At 41.3% G+C, this 23,557-nt stretch overlaps 1 protein-coding gene across 1 annotated transcript; it reads right to left on the bottom strand.

Moving 5' to 3' along the window:
• Nucleotides 1–21,628: 21,628 nt before the first annotated feature.
• LOC110492251 (MICOS complex subunit MIC10) lies at nt 21,629–23,557 on the bottom strand. The gene is made up of 4 exons (XM_021566398.1): nt 23,386–23,557; nt 22,740–22,787; nt 22,011–22,117; nt 21,629–21,844 (listed from the first exon to the last, which is right to left on the bottom strand). The coding sequence occupies exons 1-4, from the start codon at nt 23,447–23,449 to the stop codon at nt 21,836–21,838; spliced, it is 228 nt and encodes a 75-aa protein (XP_021422073.1). The 5' UTR covers nt 23,450–23,557; the 3' UTR covers nt 21,629–21,835.

Raw genomic sequence — 23,557 nt, 5'->3', positions numbered from 1 at the left:
TTGGGAACCATATCAGGCCAACATAGACATACAAAAACCCCTAGACATACAAAAACCCTAGACATACAAAAACTAGAGTACCCACCCTAGTCACACCCTGACCTAACCAAAATATATAGAAAAACAGAGATTTCTAAGGTCAGGGCGTGACACAACCGGCCTACCTGGTTAAATAAAGGTGAAATAAAATACATTTAAAAAATGTAGTGCTTACATTGTGTTGTAGTATACTATGTAGAATACTATACACACTGTAGTATACCTCGATCACGTAGTTCTTACTTTATAATTTTTTTATTGTTTGGACTACTATCTAGCTTTACTGCTAGGTTTGTCAGTGCTGTTTTGATTTGAACGTGCCGTACTTGGGGAGCTCATGCCTGGGATTTCCTCTGAGGTTCCCCCTTGATAGTGCATTGCTTACTATACAATTTTGTAGGATACTGTAGAGCCGTGGTTCCCAAACTTTTTATAGTCCGGTACCCCTTCAAACATTCAACCTCCAGCTGCATACCCCCTCCAGAACTAGGGTCAGCTCACTCTCAAATGTTGTTTTTTGCCATCATTGTAAGCCTGCCACACACACACACTATACGATACATTTATTAACTATAAGAATGAGTGTGAGTTTTTGTCACAACCCGGCTCGTGGGAAGTGACAAAGAGCTCTTATAGGACCAGGGCACAAATAATAATAATCAACAATTTTGCTCTTTATTTAACCATCGTACATAATAAACCTTATTTGTTCATCAAAAATTGTGAATATCTCACCACAGGTTAATGAGAAGGATATGCTTGAAAGGATGCACATACTGTAACTCTGCAATGTTGGGTAGTATTGGAGAGAGTCTCAGTCTGTACCTGTATTTAATTTTCTTGCTAGTGAGGGCCGAGAATCCACTCTCACATAGGTAACTAGTTGCAAAGGGCATCAGTGTCTTAACAGCGTGATTTGCCAAGGCAGGATACTCTGAGCGTAGCCCAATCCAAAAATCTGGCAGTAGCTTCTGATTAAATTCAATTTTCACAGAACCTCTTGTTGAAATTTCAATGAGGCTCTTTTGTTCAGATATTGATAAGTGAACTGGAAACAGGGCATGAAAGGGATAACGAATCCAGTTGTTTGTCTCATCCGTTTTGGGAAAGTACCTGCGTAATTGCGCACCCAACTCACTCAGGTGCTTCATTATATCACATTTGACATTGTCCTTAAGCTTGAGTTCATTTGCACACAAAAAATCATACAATGATGGAAAGACACATGTGTTGTCCTTGTTAATGAAGACAGAGAAGAGCTCCAACTTCTTAATCATAGCCTCAATTTTGTCCCACACATTGAATATGGTTGCGGAGAGTCCCTGTAATCCTAGATTCAGGTCATTCAGGCAAGAAAAAACATCACCCAGATAGGCCAGTCATGTGAGAAACTCGTCATCATGCAAGCGGTCAGACAAGTGAAAATGATGGTCAGTAAAGAAAACTGCTCATCTCGCAATTGATAACCAGCACACTTCTGTATGTTGTAAAAGCGTTACATGGTCGCTGCCCATATCATTGCATAGTGCAGAAAATACATGAGAGTTCAGGGGCCTCGGTTTAACAAAGTTAACCATTTTCACTGTAGTGTCATTAAAACATATTTCAAGCTGTCAGGCATTCCCTTGGCAGCAAGAGCCTCTTGGTGGATGCTGTAGTGTACCCTAGTGGCGTCGGGAGCAATTGCTTGCACGTGCGTTACCACTCCACTATGTCTCCCTGTCATGTTTTTTGCACCATCAGTACAGACACCAACATGAGCAGCAGCTACATTTGGCTACATACTGACCATTAGTGGAATTCCCATGAGAGAGTAACACTTAATGTGATTCGATGTTAATTATTTGAGTAAGCTACCTGTATTTTACATTGTATTGTTATTTCACTGAACACTAGATGGTTTAATTTGATTTTTGGCAGTGAAATGTGGCTACTCAGGCGAGAAAAAAACTCACCCGAATGTATAGCCCCATTGGAAAATGTAAATGGCTGTTTGAAAATGTGAATTACATTTTTAAATATTAAAAAAACAAGCTTTTTTTTATGTCATACCCCTGACGGCATTGCACATACCCCAGTTTGGGAATACTTGCTAGAGAATACTCCACGCTGTAGTATCCCTTGATTTGTATTTGAACAAGCAATGTTTATTAAAGATTAGAGGATTAAGTTTGCTTGTTTGACAGATAAACACACATTATCAAGAGTACACCAAAATGAATTCTTAGAGCTGTTACTTCCACTAGATAGCTTTCTGAAATACAACAGTGCTTTCAGACACTCAGCTGACCAAGTTCACAAGATGACCAAAAACAGTGAAACAATACTGTACTTCTGATGGTAGAAAATAACAGTTAAGCACTGTATTTACATAAACAATTGCCATTTTAGAAATACAAATGACTTTACTTAGACAGTCACCTGTATTTGAGTTACAGGGTATATTAAGTGGTAGTGTCCTGTCTTTTCAGGCTGTTGGCCTGAGGTAGGAATAGACAGGTTTAAATAGTGGAGTAGGGTAGTGTTTTTATTTATTCATTTTTTTTGTACTTTTTTGTAGTTACAGTCTTGTCCCATCGCTGCAACTCCCGTACGGAGAGGTGAAGGTCGAGAGCCATGTTTCCCCTGAAACTGCTCGCTTAACCCGGAAGCCTGACACTGCTCACTTAACCCGGAAGCCAACCACACCGATGTGTCGGAGGAAACTCCGCACAGCTGGCAACCGAAGTCAGGGTGCATACGCCCAGCCAGCCACAAGGAGTTGCTAGAGCGCGAAGGGACAATAACATCCTGGCCGGTCAAACCCTCCCCTAACCCCGGTGACGCTGGGCCAATTGTGCGCTGCCTCATGGGTCTCCCTGTGGCGGCTGACTGCGACACAGTCTGGCATTGAACCCGGGTCTGTAGTGACACCTATAGCCCTGCAATGCAGTGTTGTTGATTTATTGTTCTTTATTCAAGCAAAGTATAAGGGAGTTATACTCCAGTCTCGTTGGTGGCGGTAATGTAACATTTATTGGACGGCAACCGCCGTTAAACCTCAATGAAGTAGAAGAAGGTTTATCAAATGAAATTTTATTTGTCACATGTGCCGAATACAACAGGTGTACAACAGAATACAACCTTAGTGAAATGCTTACTTACAAGCTTATAACCAAGAATGCAGTTAAGAAAATACCTAAAAAGAAAAAGTAAGAGATAAGAAAAACAAACAATTAAAGAACAGCAGTAAATAACAATAGCGGGGCTATATACAGCGGGAACAGGTACAGAGTCAATGTGTCAATGTGCGGGGGCACCGGTGTCGAGGTAATTATGTACATGCGGGGAGGTCTATTAAAGTGGCTATGCATAGATGATAACAGAGAGTAGCAGCAGCGTGGGAGGAAGGGGGGGGGGGGTGCAAATAGTCCAGGTAGCCATTTGATTTGCTGTTCAGGAGTCCTATGGCTTGGGGGTAGAAGCTGTTTAGAAGCCTCTTGGAACTAAACTTGGTGCTCCGGTACCGCTTGACTAGGGTGGTTGGAGTCTTTGACAATTTTTAGGGCCTTCCTCTGACACCACCTGGTATAGAGGTCCTGGAGGATGATGTACAGGGCCGTACGCACTACCCTCAGAGGCCGAGCAGTTGCCATACCAGGCATTGATGCAACCTGCCAGGACGCTCTCAATGGAGCAGCTGTAGAACCTTTTGAGGATCTGAGGACCCATGCCAAATCTTTTCAAACTCCTGAGGGGGAATAGGTTTTATCGTGCCCTCTTTACGACTGTCCTGGTGTGCTTGGACCATGTTAGTTTGTTGGTGATGTGGACACCAAGGAACTTGAAGCTCTCAACCTGCTCCACTACAGCCCTGTCGATGAGAATGCCCTGTCGATGCTTGTTTGTAGGTGACCAAATACTTATTTTCCACCATAATTTGCAAATAAATTCATTAAAAATCCTACAATGTGATTTTCTGGATTTGTTTTCTCATTTTGTCTGTCATAGTTGAAGTGTACCTATGATGAAAATTACAGGCCTCTCTCATCTTTTTAAGTGGGAGAACTTGCACAATTGGTGGCTGACTAAATACTTTTTTGCCCCACTGTAAGTTATTTAGCTCATCTGGTAGGCTCGTGACATGTAGCTCCAGGCTGTGCTTCCCTTTGTAGTCTGTAATAGTTTGCAAGCCCTGCCACATACAACGAGCGTCGGAGCCAGTGTAGTATGATTCAATCTTAGTCCTGTATTAACACTTTGCCTGTTTGATGGTTCGTCAGAGGGCATAGCGGGATTTCTTATAAGCTTATAAGGTTAGAGTCTCGCTCCTTGAAAGCGGCAGCTCTACCCTTTAGCTTAGTGCGAATGTTGCCTGTAATCCATGGCTTCTGGTTGGGGTATGTACGTACAGTCACTGTGGGGACGACGTCTTCAATGCACTTATTGATCAATCCAGTGGTGTACTCCAATGCCATCGGAAGAATCCCAGAAAATATTCCAGTCTGTGCTAGCAAAACAGTCCTGTAGTTTAGCATCTGCTTTGTCTGACCACTTTCTTTTAATTGACCTGTGACTGGAACTAATTGCAGAAATGGTTGAAGTAGGAGACTTTTATCTCCCTCACCAATTTTAAACATCAGCTATCTGAGCAGCTAACCGATCACTGCAGCTGTACATAGTCCATCGGTAAATAGCCCACCCAATTTACCTACCTCATCCCCATACTGTTTTTATTTATTTAATTTTCTGCTCTTTTGCACACCAGTATCTCTACCTGCACATGACCATCTGATCATTTATCACTCCAGTGTTAATCTGCTAAATTGTAATTATTCGCCTACCTCCTCATGCCTTTTGCACACAATGTATATAGACTCTTTTTTTCCCTTCTACTGTGTTATTGACTTGTTTATTGTTTACTCCATGTGTAACTCTGTGTTGTTGTCTGTTCACACTGCTATGCTTTATCTTGGCCAGGTCACAGTTGTAAATGAGAACTTGTTCTTAACCAGCCTACCTGGTTAAGATAAAGAATTGTACCAAACACATCCTCAGAGAGCAACTACTCCCAACCATCCAGGAACAGTTTGGTGATGAACAATGCCTTTTCCAGCATGATGGAGCACCTTGCCATAAGGCAAAAGTGATAACTAAGTGGCTCAGGGAACAAAACATCGATATTTTGGGTCCATGGCCAGGAAACTCCCCAGACCTTAATCCCATTGAGAAATTGTGGTCAATCCTCAAGAGGCGGGTGGACAAACAAAAACCCACAAATTCTGACATCAGTCAGGATGTGGCCCAGAAGTTAATTGACACCATGCCAGAGTGGATTGCAGAGGTCTTGAAATAGAAGGGTCAACACTGCAAATATTGACTCTTTGCATCAACTTCATGTAATTGTCAATAAAAGCATTTGACACTTATGAAATGCTTGTAATTATTCTTCAGTATTCCATATTAACATCTGTCAAAAAATATCTAAAGACACTGAAGCAGCACACTTTGTGAAAATCTATATTTGTGTCATTCTCAAAACTTTTGGCCACGACTGTATTATTCGTTTTATGATGATTGTTGATGATTCATACTGGTAAAGCCAAAAGGAACTGCCAGTTGGTTTAGAATCTTTGTACAGAATTCAATGCTCGATGATGTGGCAGATGTGCCCTCTAACCATCTCTATGGTCATGTGAGCCCGGAGGGCACTCGTTGCAGGTGTGCCCTCTATATAACTCTATGGAATGGTATTTTTTTTACGAGATTTGAGGCAAGGTTATTATAGTTTTGTGATTTAATTAGTTTTTATTTTTATTTGTTTTTATATTTTATTTTAAATTCAGTTTAGTTTCAGTTCAATTTCCGCCTTGATTTACTAGTTTTGATTTAGTTTCAGTTTAATAATTTTTTAAAAATAATTTTCTTTAGTTTTAGTGTTCGGGACAGAAATAGCCTATGCATTGGAGGTTAGGAGCCATTTATGTGTTGTAGGCCTATAGTTAGCTTTATTGAGATGTCACTTATTGCCACTTGGGAAAAGTAATACAAAGTGTTCATACCCATTGACTTAATCCACATTTTGTTGTGTTACAGCCTGAATTAAAAATTGATTAAATATATTATTTTGATCAGCCATCTACACATAATACCCCATAATGACAAAGTAATTGATTTATTTCTGTGCACATTTATTGAAAATGAAATACAAAAATATTAAATTTATGTAAGTATTTACACTCCTGAGCCAATATTTTGTAGAATCACCTTTTGGCATCGATTAAAGCTGTGAGTCTTTCTGGGTAAATCTATAAGAACTTTCTGTATTGTGCAACATTTGTCCATTATTCTTTTCAAAATTCTTAAAGCTCTGTCAAGTTGGTTGTTGATCATTGCTAGAAAATCATTTTCAGGTCTTGCCGTAGATTTAAGTCAAGACTAACTCAGCCACTCAGGAACTTTCACTGACTTCTTGGTAAGCAACTCCAATGTAGATTTGGCTTTGTGTTTTAGGTTGTCGTGCTGAAAAGTGAATTTATCTCCCAGTGTCTGGTGGAAAGCAGACAGAACCAGGTTTTCCAGTAGGATTTTGCCTGTGCCTAGCTCCCTGAAAAATTACCCAGTCCATACCCATAACATAATGCATCCACCACTATGCTTGAAGATATGGAGAGTGGTACTCAGTAATATGTTGTATTGGATTTGCTTCAAACATAACACTCACTCAGGACAGAAAGCTCACTTCTTTGTCACATTTTTTACAGTATTACTTTAGTGCCTTGTTGCAAACAGGATGCATGTTTAGGAATATTTTTTGTCTTTCCAGGCTTCCTTCTTTTCACTTTGTTAATTAGGTTATTATTGTTAAGTAACTAAACTCATGACAGATCAACAACATTGTTCTCCTATCACAGGAATTAAACTCTAACTGTTTCAAAGTCACCATTGGCCTCATGGTGAAATCCCTGAGTGGTTTCCTTCCTCTCCGGCAACTGAGTTAGGAAGGACACCTGTATCTTCACCAAGCTTAAAGGGATATTCAATGTCTGCTTTTTTTTCCTCATCTACCAATAAGTGCCCTTCTTTGCGAGGTATTGGAAAAACCTCCCTGATCTTTGCGGTTGAAAGTGTGTTTGATTGACGGAGGGATCTTACAGATAATTGTATGTGTTGGGTACAGAGAGGAAGTAGTCATTCAAAAATCATGTTAAAAAAGATTATTGTACACAGTGTTAAGCGGAGCAGCACAGGGGAACCCAAGAGCAGACTCAAACCAGGAAACAGGGTTGAATGAACCAAGATATTTATTGTAACACAGGGAGAGATGAAATGCAGATCCAGGGAAGCTTGGATGAGTTGTAGGAAACCAGATGAGGTTGTAGTGAGCTGGGTTGAGACAGGGTAAACAGGTCTGGAGGGGAATCCAAGGGAGTGATGAAGAGTTGAATCCAGAACAGGGTAGCAGGGTGGTGAGATGTGGAACAGGAGACAGGAACCAACGTTAGAGCGGCAAAACTGCAGTGAGAGGAGAAACAGCATCAGGCAAGGAAATAGGCACAGGAGGATCTTAAATGCTAAAAGCATGACTGACTGAATGGAGATTACGATCTGGCAGAGTGTAAGTGGCAGGACTGAGTATTTGTAGAGGTATTGATTATGGAACAGGTTGCAGCTGGTGGGGAACTGCTCTGACTCCAGTGCACCTGTCTCCACACACACACACACACACACACACACACACACACACACACACACACACACACACACACACACACGGAGAGAACTAGGGGAATGACTGCAGGTTAAGGAGACACCGGATGTCCACTAGGGGGTGTAGCAGGAGCAGATGTGACACAGTGAGTCTATGCAATTTATGTGACTTGTTAAGCAATTTTTTACTCCTGAACTTATGTAGGCTTGACATAAAGGGGTTGAATACTTATTGACTCAAGATATTCAGCTTTTCCTTTTTAATTACATTTGTAAACATTTAGAAAAACATAATTCTACTTTTGTGTGTAGGCTAGTGACATTTAACATTTTTTAAAATCTATTTTAAATTCATCTCAACCACCTCCAACTCAACCAACTCAATCATGAAGTTTGCAGACGACACTACAGTGGTAGGCTTGATTACCAACAACGACGAGATGTCCTACAGGGTGGAGGTGAGGGCCCTCGGAGTGTGGTGTCAGGAAAATAACCTCACACTCAACGTCAACAAAACAGAGGAGATGATCGTGGACTTCAGGAAACAGCAGAGGGAGCACCCCCCATCCACATCGACAGGACAGTAATGGAGAAGGTGGAAAGTTTTAAGTTCCTCGGTGTACACATCACAGACTGAATTTGTCCACCCACACAGACCGAGTAGTGAAGAAGGCGCAACAGCAACAGATGCACAATCGAGAGCATCCTGTCGAGCTGGTACAGCAACTGCTCCGCCCACAACCGTAAGGCTCTCCAGAGGTCTGCACAACGCATCACCGGGGGCAAACTACCTGCCCTTCAGGACATCTACACCACTCGATGTCACAGGAAGGCCATTAAGATCATCAAGGACAACAATCACCCGAGCCACTGCCTGTTCACGCCGCTATCATCCAGAAGGCGAGGTCAGTACAGGTGCATCAGAGCTGGGACCGAGAGACTGAAAAACAGCTTCTATATCAAGGCCATCAGTTTTTTATTTTACCTTTATTTAAAAAAAAAAAAAGGTTAACCCACAGCCTGGGAACAGAACTGCCTGTTCAGGGGCAGAAGGACATATTTGTACCTTGTCAGCTCAGGGATTTGAACTTGCAATCTTCCGGTTACTAGTCCAACGCTCTAACCACTAGGCTACCCTGCCACCCCTTTTAAACAGCCATCACTAACATTGAGTGGTTGCTGCAAACATACTGACCCAAATCTCTAGCCACTTAATAATAAAAAATTGGATGTAATAAATGTATCACTAGTCACTTTAAACAATTCCACTTTATATGATGTTTACATACCCTGCATTACTCTTATCTAATCTTATTTGTATATACTGTACTCTATACCATCTACTGCATCTTGCCTATGCCGTTCGGCCATCGCTGATCCATATATTTATATGTACATATTCTTATTCATTCCTTTACACTTGTGTGTGTATAAGATAGTTGTTGTGAAATTGTTAGATTACTTGTTAAGATATTACTGCATGGTTGGAACTAGAAGCACAAGCATTTCGCTACACTCGCATTAACATCTGCTAACCATGTGTATGTGATCACATTTGTATTATTTGATTTGATGAGGTAGTCACCTGGAATGCATTTCAATTATCAGGTGTGCCTTGTTAAAAGTACATTTGTGGAAATTCTTTCCATCTTAATGTGTTTGAGCCAATCAGTTATGTTGTGACAAGGTAGGGGTGGTGTACAGAAGATAGCCCTATTTGGTAAAAAACAAAGTCCCTGTCAATCCAGAAAATTAAGAACTTAGAAAGTTTTTTCAAGTGCAGTCGAAAAAACCAGCAAGCGCTATAATGAAACTGTCTCTCAATGAGGACCACCACAGGAAAGGAAGAGACAGAGTACCTCTGATGCAGAGGATAAGTTCATTAGTTACCAGCCTCAGAAATCGGCAATTAACTGCATCTCCGATTGCAGCTCCAATAAATGCTTCACAGAGTTCAAGTAACAGACATCTCAAAATCAACTGTTCAGAGGAGACTGAGTAAATCAGGCCTTCATGGTCAAATTGCGCTATGATGAAACTGGCTCTCATGAGGGCCGCCACAGGAGGAAAGACCCAGAGTTACCTTTGCTACAGAGGATAAGTTCATTAGTTAACTGCACCTCAGATTGCAGCCCAAATAAATGCTGCAAAGAAACCACTACTAAAAGGACACCAATCTTGGGCCAAGAAACACGAGCAATGGACATTAGACCAGTGGAAATCTGTCCTTTGGTCTGATGAGTCCAAATGATTGATTTTTGGTTCCAACCGCCATGTCTTTGTGAGACAGAGTTGGTGAATGTATCATCTCTGCATGTGTGGTTCCCACCATGAAGGAGGAGGTGTGATGGTGCTTTGCTGGTGAAACTGTCTGTGATTTATTTAGAATTCAAGGCACACTTAATCAGCATGGCTACTACAGCATTTTGCAGCGATATGACATCCCATTTGGTTTGTGCTAAGAGGGACTATCATTTTCACAAACCTCCAGTTTGTGTAAGGTCTATTTGACCAAGAAGGAGAGTGATGGACTGCTGCATCAGATGACCTGGCCTCCACAATCACCCTACCTCAACCCAATTGAGATGGTTTGGGATGAGTTGGAGCACAGAGTGAAGGAAAAACAGCCAACAAGTGCTCAGCATATGTGGGAACTCCTTCAAGACTGTTATTAAAGCATTCCAGGTGAAGCTCGTTTAGAGAATTCCAAGTGTGTGCAAAGCTGTCATCAAAGGGTGACTACTTTGAAGAACCTAAAATATGAAATACATTTTTGAAATGCACTTTTTGGGTTACTCCATGATTACATGTGCTATTTCGTAGTGTTGATGTTGCCACTATTATTCTACAATGTAGAAAATAGTACAACCTAAAGTAAACCCCTTGAATGAGTAGGTGTGTCCAAACTTTTGACTGGTACTGTAGGTTTAATTTGGATAAGCGCCTAGATGGGTGGATTGTTTACACCAATCCAATGCTTTTTTAAAACTTTAGTAGTAGATGTAAGAATTAGGTACCTTTACCTGACATTATGTTTATGTAATATGAAACCTTTATCACTGACTAACCCTTTCAAATAGGGTTAATAAAAACAGCTGCAACAGCAAAAACATCTATCAGTTCACAGCAAGCCAGCTTGTGTGTGTGTGTGTGTGTGTTCTGGTTTATCTTCAAGTAGACTATGCATTCCAGAGAGGTGGTCGTTCGGTTTCTCAACCCTGATGACAGTGGTCCACAGATGAAGAATATTCTACGAATGCATGGGCAGAAACCAGTTCCAGTCCCACAAGGCACAGCTTTGGATAAACAACAATCCTTGACTGCCAGAACTGGAGAGGTGACTCTGTAAACATGCCACCCTTTACCTCTTCCAGGTATTTCTGCAGCTCCCACAGGGCACTTAATGCCCTGCCAGGTTGACCCTCCAGCTGGACAGTGACCTCAGACAAAATCTTTGATGTGAGGAAGTTATATTTCTAATGCACTGTGGTCGGGATGCTTGCTGGATTCATCATGCTGGCATGACAATTTATGAGGGTTTGTATTTATTTTGGACATTTGGTTTTTCCAAATGTTTTTAATTTTGATTTATAATACATGCCATTTAGCAGTCATGCGTGCATACATTTTAAGCATGGGTGGTACCAAGTATCAAACCCAATACCCTGGAATTTCAGCACACTTATAGGGAAGGTCACTCAACAAGCACAGCACTTACACAAATTACTGATGATTTGCTGAGAGAAATGGATGATAAAATGATAGTGGGGGCTGTTTTGTTAGACTTCACCAGAAGTACATTATTGTTTGTACCTGTTTTTGGTCATCTTGTGAACCTGTTTAGCTGATTCTCTGTAAATGCAGTGTTGTATTTCAGGAAGCCATCTAGTGGAAGAAACAGATCTAAAGTCATTTTGGTGTATTCTTGTTAATGTGTGTTATTTATCGATGTCAAACAAGCAAACCTAATCTTCCAAGCTTTAATAAACATTGCTTGTTCTTTATACTGTATCTGCCTAGGTACTGTTTCCATTTAATGGGTCCATAACGTGCCTAAAACACTTAATGTTAAAATTGTAATAAAAATATAATATTTTTGCTAAGGTGTTGTCTGGACCATTACATTGCTCAGAACTGTTGACCCAACTCAATAGGTGGCCTGTCACGAACCTCTCTTATGTTCTGGTTGAGGTGTTCCCCTCATTAAACAGTAACTGGCGTAGTCTGGTAGTTGTGCCATTTTAGCTAACCCTAATCAGCAGGTGTTACTGCAATATACTAGTCATGTCAGCAAAAACACTACAGTAAATAGTATATACATATGGGAATACTACAGTATTTAGACCGTAGTATACTTATATCACTCATCAGACAAGTTTTTGAAAAGCATGGAATATTATAGCTTTTCACATCATGTTTGTAGGAAACTCTCCAACGGAGCTCAACCAGTGATTCATAGTGCTGTAGTGATTCATATGTTGATGATGTAAATAATATTGCTGGTCTGTAGTGTGTAATGAGGAGCAACCAGAAGCTGTACTTTTATGAAATTGCTTATTCCAGTTCCTAATAAGCACTCACCCATTAAGAAAATTACTGTAAAAACTGTTAAATCCCCTTGGATTGATGAGGAACTGAAATATAATATGGTTGAGAGGGATGAGGCAAAAGGTATGGCAAATAAGTCTGGCAGCCCAATTTATTAGCAAACGTACTGCATATTAAGAAATCATGTGACTAAACTAAATTAAAATAAACTATACTCTGAAACAAAGATCATTTCTATTAAGAATGATAGTAAAAAGCTTTGGGGAACCTTAAATTACATTTTGGGGAAAAAAGTCAACTCGGCTCCATCATTCATTGAATCAGATGGCACTTTCATGCTAAATTGTAATTTTTTCACCTTTATGGCCTATTTTTTGCGTTACCTCCCTAATCTTCTACATTTGCACACACTGTACATAGATTTTTCTATTGTGTTACTGACTGTATGTTTGTTTATGTGTAACTCTGTTGTTGTTGTTTTTGTCGCACTGCTTTGCTTCATCTTGGCCAGGTCGCAGTTGTAAATGAGAACTTGTTCTCAACTGGCCTACCTGGTTAAATAAAGGTGGAATGAAAAAATTCATCACAAAGCCCACTGATATTGCCAACTACTTTAATGACTTTTTCATTGGCAAGATAAGCAAACTAAGGGGTGAGATGCCACCAACAAATGCTGACACTACACATCCAAGTATATCGGACCAAATTATGAAAGACGAGAATTGTACTTTTGAAATCTGTAAAGTCAGTGTGGAAGAGGTGAAAAAATTATTGTTGTCTATCAACAATGACAAGCCACCGGGGTCTGACAATCTGGATGGAAAATTACTGAGGATAATAGCAGACGATATTGCCACTCCTATTTGTCACATCTTCAATTTAAGCCTACTAGAAAGTGTGTGCCCTCAGGCCTGGAGGGAAGCTAAAGTCATTCCGCTACCCAAGAATAATAAAGCCCCCTTTACTGGCTCAAATAGCCGACCAATAAGCCGGTTACCAACCATAGTAAACTTCTGGAAAAAAATGTGTTTGACCAGATACAATGCTATTTCACAGTAAACAAATTGACAACAGAATTTCAGCACACTTATAGGGAAGGTCACTCAACAAGCACAGCACTTACACAAATTACTCATGATTTGCTGAGAAATGGATGATAAAATGATAGTGGGGGCTGTCTTGTTAGACTTCAGTGCAGCTTTTAACATTATTGATCATAGTCTGCTGCTGGAAAAACTTGTTATGGCTTTACACTCCCTGCTTTAATGTGGATAAAGAGTTACTTGTCTAACAGAACACATAATCCAGGTAGAATCAGGAATTCCCCCGGGTAGCTGTTTAGCCCCCTTGCTTTTTTCCATTTTTACTAACATGCCACTGACTTTGAGTAAAGACAGAGTGTCTATTTATGCGGATGACTCAACACTATACATGTCAGCTACTACAGTTACTGAAATGACTGCAACACTTAACAAAGAGCTGCAGTTGGTTTCAGAGTGGGTGGCAAGGAATAAGTTATCCCTAAAACTAAAAGCATTGTATTTGGGAAAAATCATTCACTAAACCCTAAACCTCAACTAAATCTTGTAATAAATAATGTGGAAATTGAGCAAGTTGTCACACCTTGACTACTGTTCAGTCGTGTGGTCAGGTGCCACAAAAAATGACTTTGGAAAATTGCAATTGGCTTAGAACAGGGCAGCACAGAGAGCAAATATTAATAATATGCATGTCAATCTCTCCTGACTCAAAGTGGAGGAGAGATTTACTTCATCACTACTTGTATTTTTGAGAGGTATTGACATGCTAAATGCACCGAGCTGTCTATCTAAACTACTGGCACACAGCTCAGACACGCATGCATACCCCACAAGACATCTCTTCACATTCTCCAAGTCCATTACAGACAATGGGAAGAGCACAGTACTACATAGAGCCATGACTACATGGAACTTTATTCCACATCAAGTAACTGATGCAAGCAGTAAAATTTGATTTAAAAAACAAATAAAAAAAACAACTTATGGAACAGTGGGGACTGTGAAGCAACACAAACATAGGCACAGACACATGAACAACACACAACAACATACACACTATACACACATATATAGTAGGGTAGATGTGGTAGAGTAGGGGCCTGAGGGAACACAGTGTGTTGTGAAATCTGTGAATGTATTGTAATGTTTTAAATGGTATAAACTGGCTTAATTTTGCTGGACCCCAGGAAGGGTAGCTGCTGCCTTGGAATCAGCTAATGGGGATCAATAATAAATACAAATACAAACCATCTTGTTCTCAAGTGACTGGACATTTGACAATAAAACTACTGGAAGTGACTTGCCAATGATTATTTTATTAAAACCAAGACTTCTATTACTTGTTAACTTTACTGGAATATTTGTGTACTTTGTAATATTGACAACAAAAAATACACCACATTTTTCACATGATGTATTATGAATAGGCTACATTGGAAATCTCCTCCTCCGTCTTTATTGGCATCTGCACAGTCACGTGCCAGGTGGTGTGTTTGCAACACCATCAAAAAGCTTTACTCACAAGCACTCACAATAAAAATACAGAAACAATACAAATATTTACAACATTGTGAAGTCAGGGTTAGTCCTAACTGGGGCTTGAGCCTGTGACCTTGTGACTGTCAACACCTTTGCTGTTATGCCAAGAGATCTGAACCTCTTGATGAGGCTGCTACATTACCCACTTCCTTCTCAGAGTACTTCACTCCTGTAGATTCCTCACACCTGCTACATGCTCTTGGGGTCCAACCCACTTCTGACAATATTGTAGACAAATCAGGGGGTGGTCCTGACCGAGGATTGAACCCACAACGTTGTGACAGTCAACACACCACCTTAGCTGTTACACCAAGGGGTCCCACTTCAATAAAGTTGTAAAGTGAAACTATTGACATAAGTGAAGGCCTGTGTATCATAGGAATTCAGTCAGCTGTTCATTATTTCCACCGTTTGGGTGGTAGGGGATTTGCAGGGTAAACACTTGACAAGTATTTCTAGTGCAGATCAATGATGTAAACAAACACTAGATTGCTGATGCTTTGTATTGGCCAATGGGGGGCTATGAAGCCACCGTCCACCATATTGGTACTTCTCAGAAGGAGCAGTCAAAGATTTTCTTATAACTAACCCAAGATAGACCACAGCCTGTTGTTTTCAATGGGAGCAAATGAATCATACTGGACAGAACAAGCAAGGAGGTGGGCAGAGCCTAGCACGAGCAAACAACATTCTATTGGCGCATTCTAGCATGTATTTGCAGGTTTCTGTTAGGGAACGCCAACTCTGAAGTGTGTGTGCAATAATTACATTTTCCCTTGCACTCCTTCTAAACAACATTTAAAAAAAACTTTGGCAAAGGGTAAAGTCTACAAAACTTAGTCCACTCTGTCCGTAAACAGATTATAGTTTTGGGAAAAGAAAGCTGTATTGAGATCAAATGTTTCATCAATGAGAAAATTAGCAGATGGCTGAATGCTTGTGTTGTCCATGTACACACAACAACTGAAAACCAATTCTGTTTCGGCACTTTGTCTTAAAAATGTAGGCCACACAAAGCTCACAGAACGGGACCACTGAGTGCTGAAGCGAGTAAAACAAATAGTCTATTCTTAGTTGCAACACTCACTACCGAGTTCCAAACCGCCTCTGGAACCAACGTCAGCATAACTATTCATCGGGAGCTTCATGAAATGGGTTTCCATGGCCAAGCAGTCGCACACAAGCCTAAGATCACCATGTGGAATGCCAAGCGTCGGCAGGAGTGGTGTAAAGCTTGCCGCCATTGGACTCTGAAGCAGTGGAAACGCTTTCCCTGGAGTGATGAATCATGGTTCACCATCTGGCAGTTCGACGGACAAATCTGGGTTTGGCGGATGCCAGGAGAACGCTTTTGATGTCTTAACTATTATTGTACAGTGTAGAAAATAGTAAAATAGAAATAAAAGAAAAACCCTGGAATAAGTAGGTGTCCAAACATTTGACTGGTTGAGTGGCAAGAAAAAGTATGTGAACCATTTGGAATTACCTGGATATCTGCATAAATTGGTCATGACATTTGATCTGATTTTCATCTAAGTCACAACAATAGACAAACAGTATGCTTAAACTAATAACACAAATGGTATTTTTCTTGTCTATATTGAATACATCATTTAAACATTCACAGTGTAGTTTGGAAAAAGTATGCGAACCCAGAGGCTAATGACTTCTCCAAAAGCTATTTGGAGTCAGGAGTCAGCTAACCTGGAGTCCAATCAATGAGATGAGATTGGAGATGTTGATTAGAGCTGCCTTGACCTATAAATACATTCACAAAATTTGAGTTTGCTATTCACAAGAAGCATTGCCTGATATGAAGCATGTCTCAAACAAAAGCGATCTCAGAAGACCTAAGATTAAGAATGTGACTTACTTAAAGCTGGAAAAGGTTACAAAAGTATCTCTAAAAGCCTTGATGTTCATCAGTCCACGGAAAGACAAATTGTCTATAAACGGAGAAAGTTCAGCACTATTGCTACTCTCCCTGGGAGTGGCCGTCCTGCAAAATGAATGCAAGAGCACAGTGCAGAATGTTCAATGAGGTTAAGAAGAATCCTAGAGGGTCAGCTAAAGATTTACAGAAATCTCTGGAACATGCTAACATCTCTTAACGAGTCTACGATACGTAAAACACTAAACAAGAATGGTGTTCATGGGAAGACACCACGGAAGAAGCCACTGCTGTCCAAAAATAACATTGCTGCACGTCTGAAGTTGGAAAAAGTGCACCTGGATGTTAAACAGCGCTACTGGCAAAATATTCTGTGGACAGATGAAACGACAGTTGAGTTGGTTGGAAGGAACACACAACACTATGTGTGGAGAAAAAAAGGCACAGCACGCCAACATCAAAACTTCATCCCAACTGTAAAGTATGGTGGAGGGAGCATCATGGTTTGGGGCTGCTTTGCTCCATCAGAGCCTGGACAGCTTGCTATCGTCGACGGAAAAATGTATTACCAAGCTTATCGAGACATTTTGAAGGAGAATATGAGGTTATCTGTCCGTCAATTGAAGCTCAAAAGAAGTTGGGTGAAACAACAGGACAACGACCCAAAACACAAAGTAAATCAACAAGAGAAGGAAATATGCCTCCTGGAGTGGCACAATCAAAGTCCTGACCTCAACCCGATTGAGATGCTGTGGCATGACCTCAAGAGAGCGGTTCACATCAGACATCCAAAGAATATTGCTGAATTGAAAAAGTTTTGTCAAGTGGAATGGTCCAAAATTCCTCCTGACTGTTGTGCAGGTCTGATCCGCAACTACAGAAAACGTTTAGTTGAGGTTATTGCTGCCAAAGGAGGGTCAACCAGTTATTAAATTCAAGGGTTCACATACTTTTCCCACCCAGCACTGTGAATGTTTACACAGTGTGTTCAATAAAGACATGGAAATGTATAATTGTTTGTGTGTTAGTTTAAACAGATGGTGTTTGTCTATTGTTATGACCTAGATGAAGAGCAGATCAAATTTTTACCAATTTATGCAGAAATCCAGGTATTTCCAAAAGGTTGACATTCTGTTTCTTGCCACTGTGTGTGTGTGTGTGTATATACACTGCTCAAAAAAGGGAACACTTAAACAACACAATGTAACTCCAAGTCAATCACACTTCTGTGAAATCAAACTGTCCACTTAGGAAGCAACACTGATTGACAATACATTTCACATGCTGTTGTGCAAATGGAATAGACAACAGGTGGAAATTATAGGCAATTAGCAAGACACCCCCAATAAAGGAGTGGTTCTGCAGGTGGTGACCACAGACCACTTCTCAGTTCCTATGCTTCCTGGCTGATGTTTTGGTCACTTTTGAATGCTGGCGGTGCTTTCACTCTAGTGGTAGCATGAGACGGAGTCTACAACCCACACAAGTGGCTCAGGTAGTGCAGCTCATCCAGGATGGCACATCAATGCGAGCTGTGGCAAGAAGGTTTGCTGTGTCTGTCAGCGTAGTGTCCAGGGCATGGAGGCGCTACCAGGACACAGGCCAGTACATCAGGAGACGTGGAGGAGGCCGTAGGAGGGCAACAACCCAGCAGCAGGACCACTACCTCCGCCTTTGTGCAAGGAGGAGCAGGAGGAGCACTGCCAGAGCCCTGCAAAATGACCTCCAGCAGGCCACAAATGTGCATGTGTCTGCTCAAACAGTCAGAAACAGACTCCATGAGGGTGGTATGAGGGCCCGACATCCACAGGTGGGGGTTGTGCTTACAGCCCAACACCGTGCAGGACGTTTGGCATTTGCCAGAGAACACCAAGATTGGCAAATTCGCCACTGGCGCCCTGTGCTCTTCACAGATGAAAGCAGGTTCACACTGAGCACATGTGACAGACGTGACAGTCTGGAGACGCCGTGGAGAACATTCTGCTGCCTGCAACATCCTCCAGCATGACTGGTTTGGCGGCGGGTCAGTCATGGTGTGGGGTGGCATTTCTTTTCATTTCTTTCCTCCATGTGCTCGCCAGAGGTAGCCTGACTGCCATTAGGTACCGAGATGAGATCCTCAGACCCCTTGTGAGACCATATGCTGGTGCGGTTGGCCTTGGGTTCCTCCTAATGCAAGACAATGCTAGACCTCATGTGGCTGGAGTGTGTCAGCAGTTCCTGCAAGAGGAAGGCATTGATGCTATGGACTGGCCCGCCCGTTCCCCAGACCTGAATCCAATTGAGCACATCTGGGACATCATGTCTCGCTCCATCCACCAACACCACGTTGTACCACAGACTGTCCAGGAGTTGGCGGATGCTTTAGTCCAGGTCTGGGAGGAGATCCCTCAGGAGACCATGCGCCACCTCATCAGGAGCATGCCCAGGCATTGTAGGGAGGTCATACAGGCACGTGGAGGCCACACACACTACTGAGCCTCATTTTGACTTGTTTTAAGGACATTACATCAAAGTTGGATCAGCCTGTAGTGTGGTTTTCCACTTTAATTTTGAGTGTGACAGTCCAAATCCAGACCTCCATGGGTTGATAAATTTAATTTCCATTGATCATTTTTGTGTGATTTTGTTGTCAGCACATTCAACTATGTAAAGAAAAAAGTATTTAATAAGAATATTTCATTCATTCAGATCTAGGATGTGTTATTTTAGTGTTCCCTTTATTTTTTTTGAGCAGTGTATATATATGAATCACTTTGTAAATAAACACCCTTGCACTGAAGAACTTTTGTGGCTCCGTCATCTTTTTTTCCTTTGATAGAGGTTAGGTTTTCCAGTACAGCCTTCTGGCCTGCTCTACGTGACAACGACGGTCAATCACCCTTGGTCTGGGGTTCATGCAATATCTCACCTCGTGGGGCATCAATGATCATGAGGAAGGTGAGGGATCAGCCCAGAACTACACGGCAGGACCTGGTCAATGACCCGAAGAGAGCTGGGACCACAGTCTCAAAGAAAACCATTAGTAACACACTACGCCGTCATGGATTAAAATCCCGCAGCGCACGCAAGGTCCCCCTGCTCAAGCCAGCGCATGTCCAGGCCCGTCTGAAGTTTGCCAATGACCATCTGGATGATCCAGAGGAGGAATGGGAGAAGGTCATGTGGTCTGATGAGACAAAAATAGAGCTTTTTGATCTAAACTCCATTCGCTGTGTTTGGAGGAAGAAGGATGAGTACAACCCCAAGAACACCATCCCAACCGTGAAGCATGGAGGTGGAAACATCATTCTTTGGGGATGCTTTTTTGCAAAGGGGACAGAATGACTGCACCGTATTGAGGATGGATGGATGGGGCAATGTATTGCGAGATCTTGGCCAACAACCTCCTTCCCTCAGTAAGAGCATTGAAGACGGGTCGTGGCTGGGTCTTCCAGCATGACAACGACCCGAAACACACAGCCAGGGCAACTAAGGAGTGGTTCCGTAAGAAGCATCTCAAGGTCCTGGAGTGGCCTAGCCAGTCTCCAGATCTGAACCCAATAGAAAATCTTTGGAGGGAGCTGAAAGTCCATATTGCCCAGCGACAGCCCCGAAACCTGAAGGATCTGGAGAAGGTCTGTATGAAGGAGTGGGCCAAAATCCCTGCTGCAGTGTGTGCAAACCTGGTCAAGAACTACAGGAAACGTATGATCTCTGTAATTGCAAAGGTTTCTGTACCAAATATTAAGTTCTGCTTTTCTGATGTATCAAATACTTATGTCATGCAATAAAATGCAAATTAATTACTTAAATCATACAATGTGATTTTCTGGATATTTGTTTTAGATTCCGTCTCTCACAGCTGAAGTGTACCTATGATAAAATTACAGACCTCTACATGCTTTGTAAGTAGGAAAACCTGCAAAATCGTCAGTGTATCAAATACTTATTCTCCCCACTGTATATATAAAATCCCAGCTCATACACCATATGCCATACAATCGGTACATCAAAATCTCAATTTACTTGGCACAGCTATCAAAATCTTGGTCATGAAATTAAGCTGGCACGGTTGAAGTCGGAAGTTTACATACACTTTAGCCAAATACATTCAAACTCAGTTTTTCACAATTCCTGACATTTAATCCTAGTAAAAATTCCCTTAGGTATGTTAGGATCACCACTTTATTTTAAGAATGTGAAATAGTAGAGAATGATTTCGGCTTTTATTTCTTTCATCACATTCCCAGTGGGTCAGAAGTTTACATACACTCAATTAGTATTTGGTAGCATTGCCTTTAAATTATTTAACTTGGGTCAAATGTTTTGGCTAGCCTTCCACAAGCTTCCCACAATAAGTTGGGTGAATTTGGGCCCATTCCTCCTGACAGAGCTGGTGGAACTGAGTAAGGCCATCACAAAGCCTTCACCTCAATCCTATAGAAAATGTGTGGGCAGAACTGAAAAGGCGTGTGCGAGCAAGGAGGCCTACAAACCTGACTCAGTTACACCAGCTCTGTCAGGAGGAATGGACCCAAATTCACCCAATGTATTGTGGGAAGTTTGTGGAAGGCTACCCGAAACGATTGACCCAAGTTAAACAATTTAAAGGCATTGCTACCAAATACTAATTGAGTGTATGTAAACTTCTGACCCACTGGGAATGTGATGAAAGAAATAAAAGCCTTAAATAAATCACTCTACTATTATTCTAACATTTCACATTCTTAAAATAATATGGTGATCCTAACTGACCTAAAACAGGGAATTTTTATTAGGATTAAATGTCAGGAATTGTGAAAAACTGAGTTTAAATGTATTTGGCTAAGGTGTATGTAAACTTCCGACTAACTGTATCAAAGAGTGAAATGGAAGATAAAACACTACACATCTAATCAGCTGTTTTAAAAACACACACAATCTCAATTGTCTTTATTTTATGATTATTTTATCTAAATAAAGACAGACTGTCCTGTTCAGGCACATATAAATTATACTAATACATATGGAAGGGTCAACCCACAGAAGGAAATTAGTCTGGCTGAAGGTCGGTGCAAAATGCGAAGCATCACAAAAACGTGACAGACAGTCCTTCACTGACGTTTGGCTACTGCTCCTGTGAGGAAAATAGTGAAAATAAAAGGGAGTCAATTTTCATTTTGAATTACATCTCAGTACGTTACGCAAGAACAATGTACGATATTGAGCAGAATGTAGGTCCAACATACTATGCATTAGTAACACGTCCTCAATACAAAATGTGCATGGATTCTTATACTGACCTTAATGTTTCTCTGAATTAGATATGGTGCTCTCAAATCATTCTGGCAGTTTGTGTATGCCATGCCAAGCCCCATTCCTAAGCCAAAGGCAACTGGCCAGGTGTGTCCTGAGGAAAGCAAAATTTGTCCAAGCTATTTTCTCTTGAAAATACATTTACTCACAGAAATGTCTGAGTCACACTACCGTGATGACCTAAACCATGCCGTGTGCAGATATTTTATTTCCTAGACTGGGAACTAAGACCACGTGGTCAAGTGAGAGCTTATGTTCCGAATGGTCTGGCCACAATATTTTGTAACTCCCATGTTAATTGACTGAATGCACACAGTTTTGGGCTATCGCACTAATTGCGATAGACCAAACACAGAGAACCAACCAATGTAAAAGCACAACCCCCTTCATTAATGACTTAACGTGTTCACACCATCAAAAGAGCCTCCCTAGAAGCAAATTCTATGTGCTAGCTATGTAACTAACATGCATCTGGTCAGGGCTGAGTATGCTCCTTTCCAGCAGAGTTGCAGGAATTGTGGTTGATGCACAAACAGGCCAGCACAATGCAACCTGGCTTGGCTTGGTTCGGTTCAGGTCAGTAGTGTGAAATAGTCAAGGCCACAATGGCTGCTCCACTGCAAATATTCCATATTTTGCATCATCAGTCTGCACCCCATAAAGAATGTTTATCTCTGGCCATTGTTAACAATCCTGTGAACAGTTAAAGTACTCACGTTTGAAGAATACCACAGAAAACACGATTCCTAAGCCCAGACCAGCACCTTAAAACAAGTAACACAGGGAGAAATGTTCAGATAACAGAACTGAGACAGGAAATATGGGGCCAGAACCTGTACTGGCAGAGATGTAGCTAGCCATCTTGTCTCCACCAATGCACATAAAAAAGGATACACGATGAAAGCATTGTATAATGCCAAAGTATCATACCTTTAACACCTAGAAAATGTAAACGAATATCCAATGGCTTGAGACATCTTATGTCTCTAGGCCCTACACCCCTTTAGACAAACACGGACAGGTTATAACTATGTAATAGCAGCAACAATGTTTGCTGGCTACCAAAACATGTTGTTAATCACATCTTGCACGCTAGCTATGTGACTAACTGGACTGACAGTGATTGTAAATTACTAACTGATACTGTAACAGTTAACGTTAGCTATATTACGAGAATAGGATGGCTGGCTGGCTGCTGCTACAACCACCTACTACTACTACTACTCGTCCTTAGCAGACCTTCTAACTAGCTCAGTAGCTAGCAGTAAGTGATAGCTAGCTAATACTGACATGTAACTTTTAGTTGTATTATATGGCAAAGCAGACTATAGCTAACGTTCTGGAACAAATTGAGTTATTTACCAAGTTTAACGGCGCTATCTGCGAGGCATCGATCCAGCTTTTTCCCCAGTTCCTTTTCAGACATGTTTAGCTTTTTGCTTGCTAAAAATGTCAAACGCAGTCCTTGGATTTCGGAGCCGTAATTTAGATCTCGCGATAGCTCGTTTTACTTGAAGAGGAACATAATACTCCA

Source organism: Oncorhynchus mykiss, chromosome 16 (assembly GCF_013265735.2).
Source record: "Oncorhynchus mykiss isolate Arlee chromosome 16, USDA_OmykA_1.1, whole genome shotgun sequence".
In the NCBI taxonomy this organism is placed as follows: domain Eukaryota; kingdom Metazoa; phylum Chordata; class Actinopteri; order Salmoniformes; family Salmonidae; genus Oncorhynchus; species Oncorhynchus mykiss.
Note: the sequence above shows the minus strand (reverse complement) of the source record. Positions and strands in the feature narration are given on the sequence as shown.